Source organism: Podarcis tiliguerta, assembly GCF_965153285.1.
Source record: "Podarcis tiliguerta genome assembly, chromosome: 8".
Classification (NCBI taxonomy): Eukaryota; Metazoa; Chordata; class Lepidosauria; order Squamata; family Lacertidae; genus Podarcis; species Podarcis tiliguerta.
In genome coordinates this window covers 49,762,523-49,780,868 of record NC_139541.1, presented here as the reverse complement: position 1 = coordinate 49,780,868, position 18,346 = coordinate 49,762,523, and the positions used below count along the sequence as shown (strand labels likewise).

Genomic DNA, 18,346 nt, shown 5'->3' with positions numbered 1-18,346 from the left:
CTTGGGCAACTGCCGCCTCTGCCTTCCTTGCGCGGTTTGAAGGGTCGCTGGGAGGCCATCCAGTCGCACCTGCCTGTTCAGTGCTGGATTTTGCGGCTTCAGCCTCCCTGCCAGGAAGGCCACCCAGCAGCCTAGAGTCCACTGTGAGAGTCGCAGGCTGAGAGTTACTAATGGAAAAAGTCCTCTCGGAGCCCCAAAAGTCACGGGTGGCTCTGCTGTGAAAGGGAAATGGGTGGAGGCCGAGGGCCACTTTTCAGCCCATAAGCCGCATTTCCCACCCCGTGGAGAAAGCTACCTGCAGCAAGAAGGGGGAAAAACCTGTCGCTTCCCCCTCACGGGGCTACAATGTCCATCGTCCTTATCGAACTACAGTTCCCAGGAGAGCGGTTCTCAACCTGTGGGTCCCCAGACGTTGTTGGACTACAACTCCCATCATCCCTGAGCTCTGGCCTTGCTAGCTAGGGGTGATGGGAGTTGTAGTTCAACAACATCTGGGGACCCACAGGTTGAGAAAGGCTGATAGGGAAACTGTATGCTTTGGATCAGAGGTAGGCAACCTAAGGCCCCATGGGCTGGATACGGCCCAATCGCCTTCCCAGTCTGGCCCGCAGACGGTCAGGGAATCAGCATGTTTTTACATGAGGAGAATGTGTCCTTTTATTTAAAATACATCTCTGGGTTATTTTGGGGGGCATAGGATTTTTTTTCTTTCTTTCAAAATAAAGTCCAGCCCACCACATGCTCTGAGGAGTCGTTGACCGGCCCATGGCTGAAAAAGGTTGCTGACCCATGGTTTGGATGCCCTTTAAACGCATGACGTGGATCTGCCCTCATCAGTTAACATTTTACTTGGTGGGGAGGAGAGGGAGTGAGGGAAGAGGTATTGACTTATCCTCCTAGGAGCCTTTCTCTCACCCGTCACAGCACCCAAAGGACCACCACATGTTCCTTCCTGCTCCTCTGGCAGGAATGCCAGCCAAAGAGGGCCCAAGCGGGGCACGGGCACCCTTTCCTGCTTTAGACTTTGCCCTTTCCATTGGCGCCAGCTGGTTTGGCAGCTTTTGTGTAACCTTTCCTCACATTGCAGTTAATGTTTCCCTTTTGTTGAAAGCTGAATCACTGGTCTGGTGTTATTATAGCTTGATGCTAGGTGTATCTGGACGTTTTCCCGGTTTTTCTTTGCAAGGGATGCCGATCTTTGTACCCTGCCCTGAAAGCATATAAAGGCGCAGCGGCCCAGGGGCAGTAAAGCATGATGGCATCAGCCCCATGGAGTGCCCTGTTCTGGGTTGCTGCAATTAGCACTGTTGGCTTCAGAATCCTTGAAGGCAAAGGTAAGGGGAGTGTTTCATTTTAACTGATAAAGAGTGAAATAGCCCCTTGCAATCCACTCTTGAGGAGAGTGAAGAGGAGCATCTCTGTCTGTGTCAGTCACCTCTTTACATTTTTCCAGTTACACCATTTTTGTATTATTATTCTAGTTTGTAGAAGATACAGTGACATTTCTCAGTAGTAGAACACCTGTCTTGCATGCAGAAGGCCCCAGCTTCAATCCCCAGTGGCATCTCTAGGTAGGGTTAGGAAAGCCCCTGTCAGAAACTCCAGTAAGCCACTGGCAATCACAGACAGTTCTGAGCAAGATAGATCAATGGTCTGACTTGATCTAAGATCATCTTCATGCATTATTCAGAAATATAACTTAGAATTCACCAGCAGCTCCCTCCCACCCTTCACCCCTCTCTTGCAAAGAGCAGCCCATCTCATTCCTGTATCTGACACTCTGCATAAGAGCACTTCAATTGCTCCAACTGCCACTCATCAGGGGGGGGAAATGGTTGCTGGATTTAAAAAAGATTGGGGTGAGGGAGTTTTGTGTATGTCTGAGAGAGAGAGAAGAGGGACTAGAAATTGATTCTGTGATGTGTTCTCTTACGTTTCCTCTCTTACTTGGCAGTAAATCCCATTGTACAGTATCTGGAAAATGCATAGGGATGGGTTGCAGATGACAGTGGTAGGGTGAAGATTTACCAATAGGAGGTGAGGGCGGTGGAGAGGCAGGGAAAGGCAATTTGCATTGGTTGAAGACTTCCCCACCTCCTGATAGCTAAAGGCATCAAAACAAGTGATATCCCGCCACTTAACTGCATGTGCTGGCTTCAGGACCAAAGCCATTGGGGGAGGCTCTGTAGCATTTTATTTACACTATCCTCTGCACCGCATGTTCTTATAAGATTGCCCGTAGTACATGTGAAAAGGATCTAGAGTTTTAGTGGACCACAAGCTTAACATCAGTCAACAGTGTGATGGAGCTGCAAAATAACCTAACACTATTCTAGGGTGCATCAAGAGGAGTATAGTGTGCCAATCAAGGGAAACAATAGTCCTGTTCTGTTCTGCCTTGGTCAGACCACACCTGGAATACTGTGTCCAGTTTTTGGCACCACAATTTAAGAAGAGTATTGGCAAGCTGGAATATGTGCCAAAGAAGGAAATCAAGGGTCTGGAAACCCAGCCTTATGAGGAACAGTTGAGGGAATTGGGTATTGGCTATGTTTAGCCTGGTAAGGAGGAAACAGAGAAGAGACATGATAGGCATCTTCAAATATCTAAAGGGCTGTCACATGGAGGATAGAGCAAATTTGTTTTCTTCTGCTCTGGAGGCGAGGAACCAAACCAATGGCTCCAAGTTAAAAGAAATGAGATTCTGACTCAACCTCAGGAAGATATTTCTCACAGTAAGCGCTGTTCAACAGTGGAACAGACTCCCATGAGATGTGGTGCACTCTCATTCTTTGGAGGTTTTAAAGCAGAGGTTGGATAGCCATATAGTTAATTTAGTTGAGATTCCTCCATTGCAGTGGGTTGGGCTAGATGACCTTCGGGTTCCTCTCCAGCTCCCCAATTTCATGGTTTTTACCAGGTGACTGCAGGACTCTCTTTGGGATGATCCTCAGGGCTGTTGTCTGCAAGATTCTTTCATAAAACGGCGTTAAACAGAAAAAGCTGCCAACATTTAAAATGAAATAGTATATTTTTAAAAAGCTACAACCAGAGAAAACCCACTTTAACTCAAAGTGCTGACTGCAGAGGATGGCTGCTCTCATGTTCAAGAAGGACACTGACAAACTGGAACGTGTCCAGAGGAGGGCAACCAAAATGGTCAGAGGCCTGGAAACGATGCCTTATGAGGAACGGCTAAGGGAGCTGGGCATGTTTAGCCTGGAGAAGAGGAGGTTAAGGGGGGATATGATAGCCATGTTCAAATATATAAAAGGATGTCACATAGAGGAGGGAGAAAGGTTGTTTTCTGCTGCTCCAGAGAAGCGGACACGGAGCAATGGATCCAAACTACAAGAAAGAAGATTCCACCTAAACATTAGGAAGAACTTCCTGACAGTAAGAGCTGTTCGACAGTGGAATTTGCTGCCAAGGAGTGTGGTGGAGTCTTCTTCTTTGGAGGTCTTTAAGCAGAGGCTTGACAACCATATGTCAGGAGTGCTCTGATGGTGTTTCCTACTTGGCAGGGGGTTGGACTCGATGGCCCTTGTGGTCTCTTCCAACTCTATGATTCTATGTCCTTTGTGTGGTGGGAGAAGGGAGGCTGCTTTTGGCTTTGCACAGACCTTTCTAGGGGAGGGGTGTGGTCAGGCCCAATGCTCTCTGGCCCCCTGGTTTTATATAATTCTATACTTTTGCCTCTGTGTTTGCGACTTCACACATTTAAAAAACTTTATTTGTATGCACGCATTGTGTAGGTCCAGAAGGCGCCCACCCAGAAGTGGCCACAAAATATGGACGGCTTCGAGGGACGCAAGCAAGTGTAAAGGGCACAGAGCGGCTGGTCAATGTCTTCCTGGGCATCCCCTTTGCAAAGCCTCCCACTGGCTCCTTGAGATTCTCCTCACCTCAACCGCCTGAGCCATGGGATGGCGTGAGAGATGCTACCACGTACCCAGCGGTGTAAGAGAGATGCAGTTGGATCCTCTTGGCTGCACTGGGGAAATAAAAACCAGCAGAGGAATGTTTGAGGGGAGGTGCTGGGAACCACCAGCATGTTTCCATCATCATCTTTTTTAAAAGAATTCATTCATTTTATATTTTTTGAGAAAGAAATCACTGGAAACAAAGCAGGTCTAATTGCTGAAATAAAATTCTGTTTTAACTTAGAACGGACACCACAGAAATTCCAGTATCTGTAACTTTAATGGGTCGGAGCAGTCCAGACGTTTCAGCAACCAGCCCTTAGCCATTGGAGGCTGAGAGCTCTTTCACTATTAATCCCGCAACATTTTAGCTGCATTCAGTAAATTCATAATTAATTATTTGAACATGTTAGACGAATAATTTGCAATGATATTAATTCAATGCTAATAGGCTCTAAACTCAGGGTGGTTAATTATTTGATAGAAGGCATGAAATATTATGTTCCAATAAGCTTGTGAAGGCTAATAGTCCCATCACATTTGTAGCACATCTTTCCTAAGACATCTGTATTCCCAGCATTTAGATCTATTAACAGAGGATATCCTGTTTTCAGACTAAAACAATGTATACTGAATTCTCTGAACAGAAAGGCTGAGTGCTCCTTCTCTGATTGACTGAAACATTGTCATCCATTTTCTAAGATTAGAGTGTCAAGAAGACCCCTTTCTTGTTGCCCTTTTTAAAAAACAAAAAAACTAAGAACAGATGATTAAGTCCACAGCTTTGCCAGTAAACCTTTAAACTGACCAATGTCAGTTTCTCCCTGACGCCACCTCTCGCGACCTCTTGCAAATTATTATCTTTATATTTGAGCTAGTATGTTCACTCTGTTATTTCCAAAGTACTGCTGAGTGGGGGGGTGTCCTTTCCGCAGGTGCCCCCAGGATCTGGATATACTCAAAGGAATTCAGAAGAGATGGAAAGAAAAGCACCCGCCCTTCCGAAGTTCCGAGGACTGTTTGTATTTAAACATTTATACTCCCGCAGATTCCTCCAAGACATCCAAGTTGCCAGTAAGCACATATTTTAAATGGACTGAAAGCAGTGTTGAAAGCAAGGGGGCTGGCAGCAGATTCTGGGTTGATGGCAGTGGCTCTTGCCAATGTCATTTTACTCTGAAGACTCTTCTGCCTCTCTTGTTCTTACAAAGGGCAATTTTGATTGGTTACGCCACATCCTTTCTTTAATTGTTCTGAATAAAATAAAATCTGGATAACTGCATCTTGATCTGCATGCAAAACTAAATGGTCACGAGGTCTGTTGTTGCAAAATTGCCTGACTGTGATGATGCATCTTCGCCATCCATTCTGAAATTGTCTACATGTCCAATTATTATGTGCTATTTATTTCAAAAACATTTTATGAAAAATGCTCTCTAGCGACCTTCCGGTCATTCCCTGCCGCCCCTGTTCTTTTGAAGGTGATGGTGTGGATTCACGGAGGGAACATGATATTTGGGGCAGCTTCCAGGTTTGATGGTTCCGCGCTAGCTGCCTACGAAGATGTGGTGGTGGTCATCCTTCAGTACAGGCTGGGCATTTTGGGGTTCTTCAGGTAAGAGGCTTTGGCTAAAGGTATTCCAGGGCCCTTTTCACTAGAGGGGCGTTGGGTTGACCTGTCGGGTCAGCTCTTCTCTCCACTTGTGCATCCGAAACCCCTCGGAAGGACCTGGCATTGACTCAAAGTGCCAACCTTTTCTCCAAAATCCACCCGAGCGCTGAGCTTGCTGCTCCTTGCCAATGCTTTCCTTTCAGCACAGGGGACGAGAGTGCTCGAGGGAACTGGGCCCTTCTGGACCAGGTGGCAGCTCTCCAGTGGATCCAGGAAAACATCGGAGCTTTTGGGGGCGATCCGGAATTGGTGACTCTCTTTGGTGTCTCTGCAGGATCCATGAGTGCTTCAGCCCATGTGAGTTCCCAAATGTTATATGGTGGGGGTTTCTATTATAGTAATAGACTGCTTAATTCTCAGGTGGACATTTTACAAAACATAAAAGAATGATCTCTGACATACTCTCAAAGCTGTGGAAAGGATGGGTGGGGGTAGCAGTCACTGCTAACTTGCAGAACCCATAAAGTGGCCCTTTTTGCTCTGGCTACAGGAAAGATTAGGAAGAAGGAATTGGGTGCAATAGGTGTAAGTTCTATGGGGACTCAGAGGCCTAATTTGATGTTCAGCGCTTTTGTTAGGTCAGTGGCAGGGCATAATGTCTGTTGCCAATGGTGTCCTTTCTCCTCTGCCAGGTTATGTCCCCCTTGTCAAAGGGTTTATTCCACAGAGCCATCCTGGAGAGCGGTGTCTCACAGCTTCCAATAGTCTTCCAGAACAGGTCTAAGTCTGCTGAAGTAGGTTTGTTTGTTTGACCAGATGAGACCAAAATGTTTTCTGTCCCAAGGATGCTGGCTTTTTCTTTTCTTTTTTAAACACGGCCCAGGTCACAAAAGTTGGGTGGAGTCCCCCAGTGTCATGAAGGCAGGGCAGGGCCGGCTCACATATGAGGTAGACTGAGGCAACCGCCCCAGGCGGTGGAATCCCAAAAGGCGGTGCCCTGCAGGCGCCCTGTCCCCCTTGCTGCCTCCACCTCTGGCAGAAACGAAACAGTGGCAACTTCCGGTGAGCTCTTGCCAAGATCTTACTGAAATCTCACGAGATCTCACCACAACCCATCACCACAGCTTCTCTCAGTGCCATGACTGGAATTAGTAACAGGTAACAGGTGAGGCACAGGGCCAATCTGGATTAAAACAAAAGGGCACCAGGTAGTAGCAATATGCACTCTTGCCCTTTAGAAATGGAGCTGGGAGGTATGTTGTGCTGCTTTCGGCTGAGGGAGAGGGACCACTGACATAGGAATGGTCCTGTTGGTATATAGACGGGAGGAGGCCTGCCATGGAGATGTGATTAAAATGGGTCCCTCAGCACCCTGACAGGGCCCTACTCCTATAGGGTGAGGATGGTGGGCCGTTCATGCCCACCATGATGGTTGGGCAATGGGCAGGCTGCTCCTAGGGGCCTGAAAATAACACACTGGGGAATTTTTAATGTGGGTATATTGGTCTTGGGGCCTACATGCTGAGGACAAGATGCACTGTAAAGACTCAAAACACCTGTTCCTTTGGGTCAGGGATAAAAGGACAGGCAAAACAATTGCTTTGTGTCACCAGAGCTCCAGCATTCTTAAGGATATATGGAGGGCACTGAAACCTGCTGAAAGCTGTTCCTTCAGATCAGGGGACTGGGGTAGTCACCTAGAGAGGTTAAATAATACCCCAAAATGACATTTTTTCTCATTGGGGCCCCAAAGGTTCCATGGCAACACAGCAGGTTGGGCAGCCTTGAAACCCTTTCCATCAGGTTTCCTTGGCAACAAGATGAATGCATACTGGGGTCACAACTCACCCCAAAAGCCATGTTTAAGGCCGGCACACCACAATAGTGCTTTCTGGTGGATTCTAAAGCGACCCTCAAAAGGAGGTGGGAATTACAGTGAAAATGGGGTGGGGCACTTGCCACTTTTTAGTTTGGCAAATGGTGGGCTCTCTGTTCTCCACCCTTTGAATGCTTATTGTGCCAGCGATGGCAGCAGATAAGAGTTCCTGTCATTGTGTACATATACAGAAAATTGCCCGTATCTTTGGCTGTGAGATGACCACTTCAGCCGTCTTAGTCCACTGTCTCCGGCAGAAGAGTGAGCAAGAGCTGATCCATGCTGACCTTAGCAGGCAGGTAAGTGACATGAGTGATCAGGAAAGAGCCTTGATGCCCTGCTCAGTTGTTTCTCCCCTCCCAGTGAGGGGAACCACCTGGAGTGCTCATTAAGACCTTCTGCTCCAAGTGTGTATTGCTGTTTATGAGGGCAAGGAGGAATGGACCAGCCCGTCTTATAGCTTCCTTTTTGTCCTAGTGTACAGTGGTACCTCTGGTTATGAACTTAATTCATTCCAGAGCTCTGTTCTTAACCTGAAACCATTCTTAACCTGAGGTACCACTTTAGCTAATGAGGCCTCCCACTGCCGCTGCGTGGCTGCCGTGCGATTTCTGTTTTCATCCTGAGGTAAAGTTATTAACCCAAGGTACTACTTTCAGGTTGGTGGAGTCTGTAACCCAAGGTACCACTGCAATATAAATACAGAATATAAAAAGTGCAGAAATTGGATTTAAATACATATTTGTGTACATGTTTAAATATATCTTTTATTTGATCAGAATATTATTGATTTATTAATTTCAAGGCGATGTACAATAAAAACAACTAAAAACAGACAAAAACTGTGGAACACATCAGTTTTCTTGGTTCTCTGGTATCCTGCGTGCCTTGAAACAGGAGGGTTGGTGGCTAGAGCTCAGGCGGCGTAAGACTTGATCCAAACCTGACTGAAGAGGGTGAGGCTGCACTAAACAGTCCACTAAACAGTTGGCAGAGAGATGGGGAGAATACAACTTTGCTTGTTCTTCTCAATCTCTTGGTGGCTTTCAATGCCATTAACCACAACAGCCTTCAGGAGTCACTCAAGGAAGTGGGGTTTGGGGGCACTGTACTTCCTTGGTTCTGCTCATGGGAAGTTACTCATGGCTCCATCTTGTCCCCCATGCTATTGAACATCTATGAAACTGCTGGGAGCTGTCATCAGGATTTTTGAAGGTGCTGCCAATAGGCAGGTGACACCCAGCTCTATCCCTCTGCTCCATCTGAATCAGGAGAGGCAACTGAGGTGCTAAGACAGGCTGAGCTCCTCATTCCTCCCGGACTATTTTGGCTTGGTCAGGGTGGAGGGTGGGGAGTGGTCCTGGGCCCTTCAGTTAAACACCTTCTTTCCTTCCCTTTGCTCAGGGCTTAGGGCCAGCTTTGGATGGTGTGTTTATGCCGAAGACCCCAGAGGAGATTCTGGCTGGGAGGGAGGTCAGTGCTGTGCCCCTCATGGTCGGAGTCACCAACCATGAATTTGGCTGGAATTCGCGTGTGGTAAGTTTCCGCTAGCAATGCCTTTTCTTTCTCCCCCCAAATGTCTGCATGAAATCCCTGTGACAAGAGGGGCCTCACAACTAGGCTATGAATTTAATGGTTGGTGGTGGTTTCTAAGCATAAACCTACTCCTTTAGACCCCAAAGGCTCATTAGATGTTCTCAAGCAGAAGTTCTTGGAGACGAATTGGTTTACTGTGGGCAATAATGGATCTCAACAAAGATGTTTTAATAATTAAATAACACGGACAAATGAACATTCCCAACCAAGAATTACTCTGGAGTTTCTCTCAAAGGCACAGATAACCCTTCTTTTTTCTTTTGATGCAGACTGGGTCCCTGGAAGGGTTTAAGGACGTGGGAGACAGGGACAGAATCCGTGCTACTTCAGAAGCAATCTTCCCCATTTTGGTAACTATTTATTTTGTTGATTTGCATCCTTTCTCTGAGAAACTTGGAGAATAAATTTTCTGCAGATAGGATTGATTATGAGCACCACCCTGTAGATGTTTGCCTGGATGGGGCAACTCATGCCTAGGCTGAGAGGTGACTGGTGATGGGGGGAGTTAGGATCCAGAGGAGTCCTCTCCTGACTTCATAGGGATGGAATGGGAGCTCTGGCATTAGCTCTGATGGTTGCTTGCAGGGTTGGCAGAGGAGGAGGAGAAGGGGGCAAGAGAGGGAACTAACCCCTGTCCCTCTCCTTCTCCTGAGGCCATTAGAAGCAGCTGCTTACGGGGGGGGGGGGGAAGCTTCACAGCCCTCACATGTTCCCAGCCAGTGGCCTTCCCCAAAGCCCCCCAGATCATTCCTGACCCAATCCTGGGAGGGGGCCTTAGGACTTCTGCTTCAGTTCCATTCAGAAGAACATGGGTGTAGCAGAGGCAGAGTATGATTGGGGAGAATAACCTTTTGACTCCCTTTCCCAAGGTAGGCTAGACATGATGCCCAAGGCCAGTTATGCTTCCACCAGCACACCCTTCTTAGCCCCCTCTAACATGGAGGGGAGTGCTTTCCAGAATCCCAAGGCAAATTGATCAGAAACAGAAATAAGCATCCAGTTCATTTGTCCCGCCCCAGCGGCTGGCTTTTCTCGGTCAGCCTGCTTCTTACACACTTGTAGCACAAATCAAGTAACAAAGGGCACGTTTGAGAAAGGAGGGGACCCCCCCCGGCCCCAGCAATGGCCATTTCCCACCATCTCTTTTCTTCTCTCGCAGGGGATCCCACTTGAACTCCTGCCAATGGTACTTGATGAGTACCTTGGGGACACCAACGACTTGGATGAGCTCAGAGATGGGTTCCTGGACTTGATTGGAGATGTGTTCATTGTTATCCCATCCATAAAAACATTACGGTATCACAGAGGTAAAAAGAGTGTCCCCTGCCCCCGCCAGGTGTCACTTATAATAAAGTCTCCCCTTGACATTAAAACACTTGTGACGCATGCCATTTGAGGCACACCATTTCCCTCAGAGGATCCCCAGAGCCAGACTGTGAGGTGTCTGGAGTTTGGCTCCAAGAGACTCTCTGTAATTTCTCAAGTTCAGTTCTACTTGGAGGAAGGAACAAAATTATTTCCAGATATCAAAGACTTTCAGGAATTTAGCGTGGGGAGTCTGGAGTCAGAGCTCTTGTGTGTGTTTGCAGTTTCCAAGTGCTGGCGTGGCAAGCAAGCATTGTCTCCCCCTCTGCCACTTCAGTACTTTACACTGTAAACTCAGGACATCCAGTAGGTCTGTAATTCCTTGCGTCTAAGATTTACATAAGCTGGCACCACAACTGCTTTGAGGGAGAAGACCAGATTTATCCATGTGAGTAAATAGGCAAGAGGGGTCACGCACTTTCAGTCAGCATTTTATCTGAGTAGTTCGGATGGGAGGGAGAATTAAATTGTTCTGGTTTAAATTGTACTATAAGGCACAATATCTGCTTCTGATACCAGATTTGCTTCTTGCCAAACCACTGATGGAAACATCACGTAGGCATTCTGCAGCTCATGAGTCGCATCACTGAAAGTTCAGAAGACAAATTTTACCTAAGTAACTGTAGGGATGCAGCAATTATTTCCTTCATCTGTATTGTCGAGAGCTCCTGTGATGATACCCCAGAATTGCAATCATTATTCTGTGTAGCTGCAATGAGAGTTCCTAGCTAAGTTTCACCAGCTCCTGTGTGGTGTTTCTTTCCTAGTTAGAAGCTTTTTTTTTTTTTTTTTGCAACTATTTCTATTAACTATTTTAAGTCCTAGTCAGTTTTCAGCAACCTTTGGTTCTTGGCCTGGTTATAGCGTAGAGCTTTGCTTTCTGCGGCACGTGATTTATGTGAGCCCTTGAGCAGCGACCGAGCGAGCAATCACACCCAGAACCTTCCTCACATGGCACATCCCCACCCCCCATCGTTGGGGGTCACGTGGGCTTCTGTGCTTACCAAAGGAGAGTACACTTGGCTGAGTTCAATGCCAGCTTCTTTGATCCCTGCACCAACAAGATGAGTAAATCATTCCTGAATTGGACTAAAGCCTGTGGGTGAAAAAGGCCAAGGTATGAACTTCCTCACCCATTAGCAGATACAGGCCTGGTCAAAGATGAAGGCTGACTGAGCCACTGGGAACAGGTCATGAAGAAGTCCCACCGGGAGTAACATGAGATTCTGGTGCAACGGCTGCACCCATCTCACAAGTGCCCGCATAACCCCCGTTGCACCTTTTCAGGGTTTCTCTTTTCAAATGCACTAAATCTGCAAGGTAGTTTTTCAAAGCCTTTGATTCATAGGCTTTGTATGTTTCTATGGATCTAGATAGTGTTTTTGTGCAAATGGAAAGTGTGTTACAAGCTTCTAGACAAAGCTCCTGAGAAGAGGGGTACAGGATCAAGTCCTTGGATCAACTGTGCCTATTTAGTCCATCTATGCCAGCAGTGGCTCTCTGGTGTCTGACGCTGAGAGGGTTTTCCCCTCTCCTCTCCTCTCCTCCCGTCCTGATCCTTTTCACTGGAGATGGGACCTCCAGCTCTTCTGCATGCAAGATAGGCCCCCTGGTGTTGAGGTATGGACAGTCCAGCTTCTGTGGAGGGGTCATTGGTGGCATCTTTCTGAACCACCAAGCCAAACACATGCTCCTCCCTCCTCTGTTTGTCAACCTCTAGCCTTTGAGGGCTGCTATCATCCAAGTGGGGTTGAAACTCATCCTGACAAGGCTGTGGGCAGATGGTCTCCAGATTCAGAGGAATGGTGCACAGTCGGCTCTGGACAGGGTTGCTCTGCCTCGAGAAAGCTGAGGGATTCTCCTGGATCCAACTTTGTCACAGGAGACTCAAGCGGCCTTCGTGGCTGCAGACCCTTTTGCCAGCTGAAAGGGGTGATCAGAAGTATTTTGCTTTTGGGGGTCATTTCCGTGGGGATGGTGTGGAAACTCCCCTAAGGTCAGATAAGGATCAGAGTTGAAATCTTAGAACCTTAGTGGTGGGTAGCTTTACCTTGAAAAACAAACAGGCTGAGGATTTTTTTTTCTTTCCCCTTTTTCTAACAGCATGTCCCACAGAAGCACCCAGAAAAAGAATGCAACTAGTAGCACTGTTTCCTGGGGTGTTCTGAGATAGTGGGAAGGGAAGAATGGCTGCCCCTCTGAGCCAATGACCTTTGTAGACCTCTTGGAAGCTTCAGTCGGTACAGACCTCAGCAGGCAGGATTTTGACTGGCCCAGAGGGCAGTAACATGCTGTCCCTTCAAGAGGCAAAGTCATGAGGCTGCATTCTGAGGAGGAGGCTGTGTGAGTGGACTGAAAGGAGCTGCTTTGGATCATGTGCCTGCAGGAAGGGTTGGCCCTGCAGACTCCACAAGACCAGGAAAATCCTCTCTGATATGTACTAGCTGCCAGGGATACCACACGAAGAAGCTGATCTTTCTGTTTTCCCCATAATCTATAAGTTCCCAGCATCATAGTGCCTTGTCATAATTACACACAGTTTTTGGAAGGCCTCTGGGCACCTGGAGGAGGTTCTGCCTTCTCCCAGACCACAAACCATTGAGTTCTGTAAAGGTCTATTCTAGGCACTTCTCTGGCTCCTCATTGGCAGAGGTGAAGTGGGTGAAAAAGGAAGGAGGGGGGCATTCTAGCTGTGGCACCTCTACCTGTGGAATGTGTGGAATGTCCTCCACAGGGAAGCTGGGCAGAGGGTGCCAATATTGTCTTCTTTTAGATGTGAAAGCCTTATAATTTCCCCTGGGGCTTTTTGAAGCAGAGAGTGCCTGGTGAGCTAAAATGAAGCCTCCCTGGATCTTACCAGAAAGCCCCTCTGATTGTACAGGAGACCCTTCAGACCTGAATTGAAGGCTGCCCCCTCCCTAGCAGCTGAAAGGCAAAGGACAGGGAGCCACCGTCCTTAGGGAATGCCTTCTCTCTCAGCCTCCTCCTCCTTTTGTTCCCTCTTTAGAGACCGGGGCTCCCACTTACTTTTTCGAGTACCAGCACCGTCCCAGTTTGTACCACGATACCAAACCAGACTACGTGAAAGCGGATCACGCAGATGAAGTTGGGTTCGTCTTTGGAGGGCCATTTCTCACCGGTGACATTCGCCTGCATGGTAAAGAGCGGCTATCCCGTGACTCAGGACTCTCTTTTGGGGGAGGTTGCCGTAGGGCAGGGCAGCTTCCAGGCACAGGAGGCAGGCATGGCGCCCCCTTCAAAGCTTGTTGGGTTTGCCGTCATCTGCGGTGCTGAAACCCTTTTGGCGTGACAGGAATTTGGTGCCTGCAGATTACGCTAAGAACTGGCGGCAGAGGTGGACAGACTGATCACCTGCCCTGTTCGCTTTTCTAATTAACAGTTTGCATGTTGTTTTCTAGGAATATAATACATTCAAAGTGAATTGAAACCAAAGGGTGATGTAGCAAGGCTCCCTTTGGGCGCAGAACATGGGAAGGGCCTGAGCGGTTCTTATAGGGGTGGCCCACTTTCTGGGGCTCTGCTGGGCATCTAACCAACAGTGGGGATGGGGGAAAGCAGAAGCAGGAAGAAGCCACTCCCACCTGTGGTCAGTAGGGGGCGCACAAGGACCAGAAAACCCCCAAACCAGTTCACCTTTAACTGGGGGTGGGGGGAAGATGGGGAGGACACCTCCTTCTTCACTGTTAGGCAAAAGAAGCTTGTAGGATACTGGCACTCATCCAAACTAGCAGCTCCCCCCCCACCCCCGTAAACCCAATCTTTACTGCCAAATTGGAGAAAACATCTCCGGATTGATGCCTGCTCCAATTTATCGCTAAAGAGCAGGTTTTTCTGGACAAGCAGGAACCTGCTTGGATCCACACATTCAAGGCACAGGACAAGTACAGCTCTGGATGAGCCCTGGGCTGTGCTTCAAGGGAGGCTCCCACCTCCAGGCCTTCCCCATCTCTGCCTCTCTGGGAGGCAGCTTACCCCCTCACTTTCCCCCTCTGCCAAGTGTTTTGAGTGGCCTTTTCTCCTCCTGCAGTCCCCTTTGGGCATTTGGCCTGGGGCATGGCTCCGGCACAACCCCAGGACACCTGGCCCATCACAACCAAACACTTCTGCAGCCTCTGCCTTGACATGGACAAATCTATATATTCATGTGAGGTTTCCCTGCCCATTTCAGAACAGAGCATCACCAGCCATGTGGTGTCAGGGCTGTCAGGCAAGACTACACATTGAAACAGACCTTCTTCTTTGGAGATCACTTGTAGCTGAGGAAGATGGTCTTTCACAAACATAGGCTTAACAGTGAGTCCGTAAGTGGCTGTGAAGGCCAAGGTTTCCAGGCAGGAGTTGATCATGGAGAGGATTTGCAATCATGCCTTCCTTTAGCTTGTTTCTCCTTTTAGCCCTGAGTTCATGCTTCTTCAAAGTCCATGACACCTTTGGTAAAGGCTGTTCTCCAACTGGAGTGCTTGCAGATCAGTACAAATGACAGGCACCTTTTCACGCACAAGCTTTCCTGCAGATATTCTGATGGATGCTGCAGCATGTGTGCCCCCCCCCCGAGCTCCCCATGCCCCCCACATTCTGCTTCAGAGAATGAATTACTGAACTGGGTAACCGTTGGGAGTGGATTTGTATTTGCAGCGATCCCATCTGCGTAATGAATTTGCCTGCCTCTGTTCTTCAGGTGATGCCACGGAAGAGGAGAAAGTTCTTAGCAGAACCATGATGAAATATTGGGCTAACTTTGCTCGCAGCGGGTGAGTCATGGGCCACCGTGATAGTTATGGGGGTGTGTGGGGCTGGCTGGAAGGCATGTAGGATGCCTTGGCAGACATGACAGAACACTGTCTGTTGTTGGTTCTGCTCCTAGAAACCCTAATGGAGAAGGTTTGGTGGAGTGGCCGGCCTATAACACCCAGGAGCAGTATCTAGAGATAAATCTGAAGCAGAAAGTCTCAATGAAGCTGAAAGAGAAAAAAGTGGAATTTTGGCTAAAGACTGTCCCTGAGAAGGTGGATGAGGTGAGAAGAAAACACACGGAATTGTAATTCACAAGCAGCTACGGACAATAAACAGAGCACCAAAATCACAAATGATAGTTACTTGTTAAAATATATTTTTCCACAAAACAAATACACCATATTTCTTTATTCTGAGCTGCAAAATGATGGAGAGTAGGTAATATAGAAAAATTAGTTAAATAAACATCTCTATCTTGTAAATTATGTTTATTCCTTTCCTGCAGGAGTTATGCACATTGTTACTAAGCCTAGATAAAAGTTACCTTTTGTTTTATGCAATGTTTACTTTCAGATCTTTGCATTGTCAAAAGTATACAGTAACAATAGTTCTGATTTACAAAACTTGAAAAATAATGATAAAAATGAATAGAGTGTTACATTTAGACTTTCAGAATAAAGAGATGCCATTTTTTTGTCAGAAAAGTATCTGTTCCTTGGTCTTCCTTCAAAAGTTTCACCCTTCACAAAAGGCTCAAATAGGCTGATGGGGCAGCCTCTCGTTTTTTAAAGGGGCAAATGCAAGAGATGCCCCCCCCCCGTTTTGGATCAGGACTCTGTGCGTGACCCATACCTCCATGTGTCCCTGTTATGCACCAACACACATGCAAACATGTACCAACAGAAACGTGATATTTCAAAATATTGGGCCTACAGTGACGGTGTACCACAGAAAGTTAGTAAAACATCCTGTTGCCCCAATATGGATAAAAACAAAAGACTGCTTATTATCACATAGCGCCAAAATAGTTGCACCTGTGCTGGGTGAAACTGCAAAAAACAGCTACAGATAATTAATTGGCTAGTCCGTTGAAAAGCGGAGCATGGACTCCATAAACACACCACCCTGTCCAGACTAAAAGCTTACACCAACTCATTTCTATGGGCAGACTAAGTTGGGGGGTGAAGATCCCCCCACTGGCATAGCGTGGGTTGCCAGCGCCCGGGGCAAGGCAAATATCCCTGCACCACCAGCTGATAGGTTGGAACAAAGGGGAAATGGCACAGCGACCTACCCAAGTGGCAGTCACGGTGCCCCGTGAGTGTCAAGCATGGCAGAGAGCAGGACAGGGGATTGGTCAGGAGCAGGTATCTTTTTAAAGCCTGTGCAGAGCATGCCCTGGCACCCAGCCATCGCCCAAATCCGCTCCTCCGTTCGCCCATGCAAACATTGGGAGATTTTCTGTGTGAGGGGAAAGGTGCACTATTTTTTTTATTACTACTATTTTTTTTCTTGGGACGCGGGTGGCGCTGTGGGTTAAAGCCTCAGCGCCTTGGGCTTGCCGATCGAAAGGTCGGCGGTTCGAATCCCCGTGGCGGGGTGCGCTCCCGCTGTTCGGTCCCAGCGCCTGCCAACCTAGCAGTTCGAAAGCACCTCCGGGTGCAAGTAGATAAATAGGGACCGCTTACTAGCGGGAAGGTAAACGGCGTTTCCGTGTGCGGCTCTGGCTCGCCGGAGCAGCGATGTCACGCTGGCCACATGACCCGGAAGTGTCTTCGGACAGTGCTGGCCCCTGGCCTCTTTGAGTGAGATGGGCGCACAACCCTAGAGTCTGTCAAGACTGGCCCGTACGGGCAGGGGTACCTTTATTTTTTTCTTGTTGAAATTTTGTGTCCCTAAGAATTTTGCACCCAGGGCAACCGCTGCTGTGGCCCCACCCATGCTATGCCACTAGGTCTTCTGTTCCCATTTAAGGAGCAGGGAGGGGCGCTAAGGATGCAGAAGATGGACAGACAGGACAGACAACAGGAATGCACATGACCCATGTTTGGGCTGTGCAGGGGCAGAAAGGACTGCGAGACCTGGGAAATGAAGCAGGTAGAAAGCAACGGAAGGCTGCATGCGCTCAGAGGAAGCACTTTCCTCAATTAAAGACTTGTGACTGTGTGTTGGAGTTATTGGAGGTGCTAGGCATAAACCTTTTCGAACCAGCCACAGTCTGCAAATGTGGATTGTCCCCAAAAGCCGTGGTGATGGGTGGCCAAATGCAGGCACCCCTTTGCAGGTTGCCCTGAGCCCTGCATGGTGTGGTGCTCAGCCCCTGTGCTCTCCTCAAATCCTCCCAAAGAAGCAAAACAACCACACAGATCATTAACCAGAAGGGAAACCAGGTGTCTAAGAGGGAATTTAGAGCTTCGCACCGGAATGAAGAAAGGCAACCAATACAAGGAGAAGGGAAGTGTGGTGGAGAGAAGCCAGGGAGGGAAACAAGATGGCCCCAAAGAAGTCTGTTCTGGAGCACCCCATAGCAGTGGCTGGAAGACTTAAAGGGACGGTGACTTAAATAACTTGCTTCCTGAAGTGGGAGGGTTGCTGAAGAAAGGTGAGCCAGGTCAACACTTGGGCTGGAGGAGGGAAGCAAAAATTGGCATTCTAAGTGACCAGAGAGGCTGGATCTAGCATAGAAATGGGTTGAGGTTAGGGAAGAGAAGTGAGGGCTGGGTGCAAAAACGGAAGAGGGAGGATAAGCTCAGGCTGCACTGGACCCTGGTGCAAAACTGTAGTAGGGGGCCAAGAGAGCTCCAGGTGCAAATACAAGCGGAGAATCCGGAGCTGAAGAATTGCAAACAACTGTAGATTCCTGATAAGGACAGAGGTCGCTGATAAGGCGGGCCTCCTACCCCACACTGGGGCTAATGAATGGCCAAGGAGGGGCATGTACTTTTGTTGGTTGAGTGCAGAGCAGAGAAGAAAAGGCATTCACAACCCTCCTTCCTTCCCTGTAGTCCTTCCTCCTATGGACTACAAACCAGCACAGCAGCCTGACTGCTAGCCTCAGTTGGGCACAGGGCCACCTGTAAGGGAAATAGCAATAGAATAGCAATAGAACAGCTGTACATTGCAGGTCCAGGTGAAATTAACAAATTTGTTGGGTGGCATTGTTCCACTACAATGAAAGCAATTACTACTACTTCTATTACAATTATGAAGACACAACAG

At 48.0% G+C, this 18,346-nt stretch overlaps 1 protein-coding gene across 2 annotated transcripts; it reads left to right on the top strand.

Annotated features, from left to right (window-relative positions):
* The first annotated feature begins 226 nt into the window (after positions 1 to 226).
* Positions 227 to 15,483, top strand: LOC310683130 (fatty acyl-CoA hydrolase precursor, medium chain-like). 2 transcript variants are annotated; one of them, XM_083452693.1, is made up of 13 exons: positions 227 to 548; positions 3,756 to 3,960; positions 4,859 to 4,997; positions 5,405 to 5,538; positions 5,739 to 5,892; positions 6,228 to 6,329; positions 7,603 to 7,710; positions 8,816 to 8,947; positions 9,277 to 9,357; positions 10,167 to 10,314; positions 13,380 to 13,529; positions 15,072 to 15,144; positions 15,258 to 15,483. In XM_083452693.1, the coding sequence occupies exons 1-13, from the start codon at positions 533 to 535 to the stop codon at positions 15,433 to 15,435; spliced, it is 1,620 nt and encodes a 539-aa protein (XP_083308819.1). In that variant the 5' UTR covers positions 227 to 532; the 3' UTR covers positions 15,436 to 15,483. The 2 variants fall into 2 exon arrangements, with proteins under 2 accessions (XP_083308819.1, XP_083308818.1); XM_083452692.1 differs by lacking the exon at positions 227 to 548 and adding an exon at positions 713 to 1,334.
* The last annotated feature ends 2,863 nt before the right edge of the window (positions 15,484 to 18,346 follow it).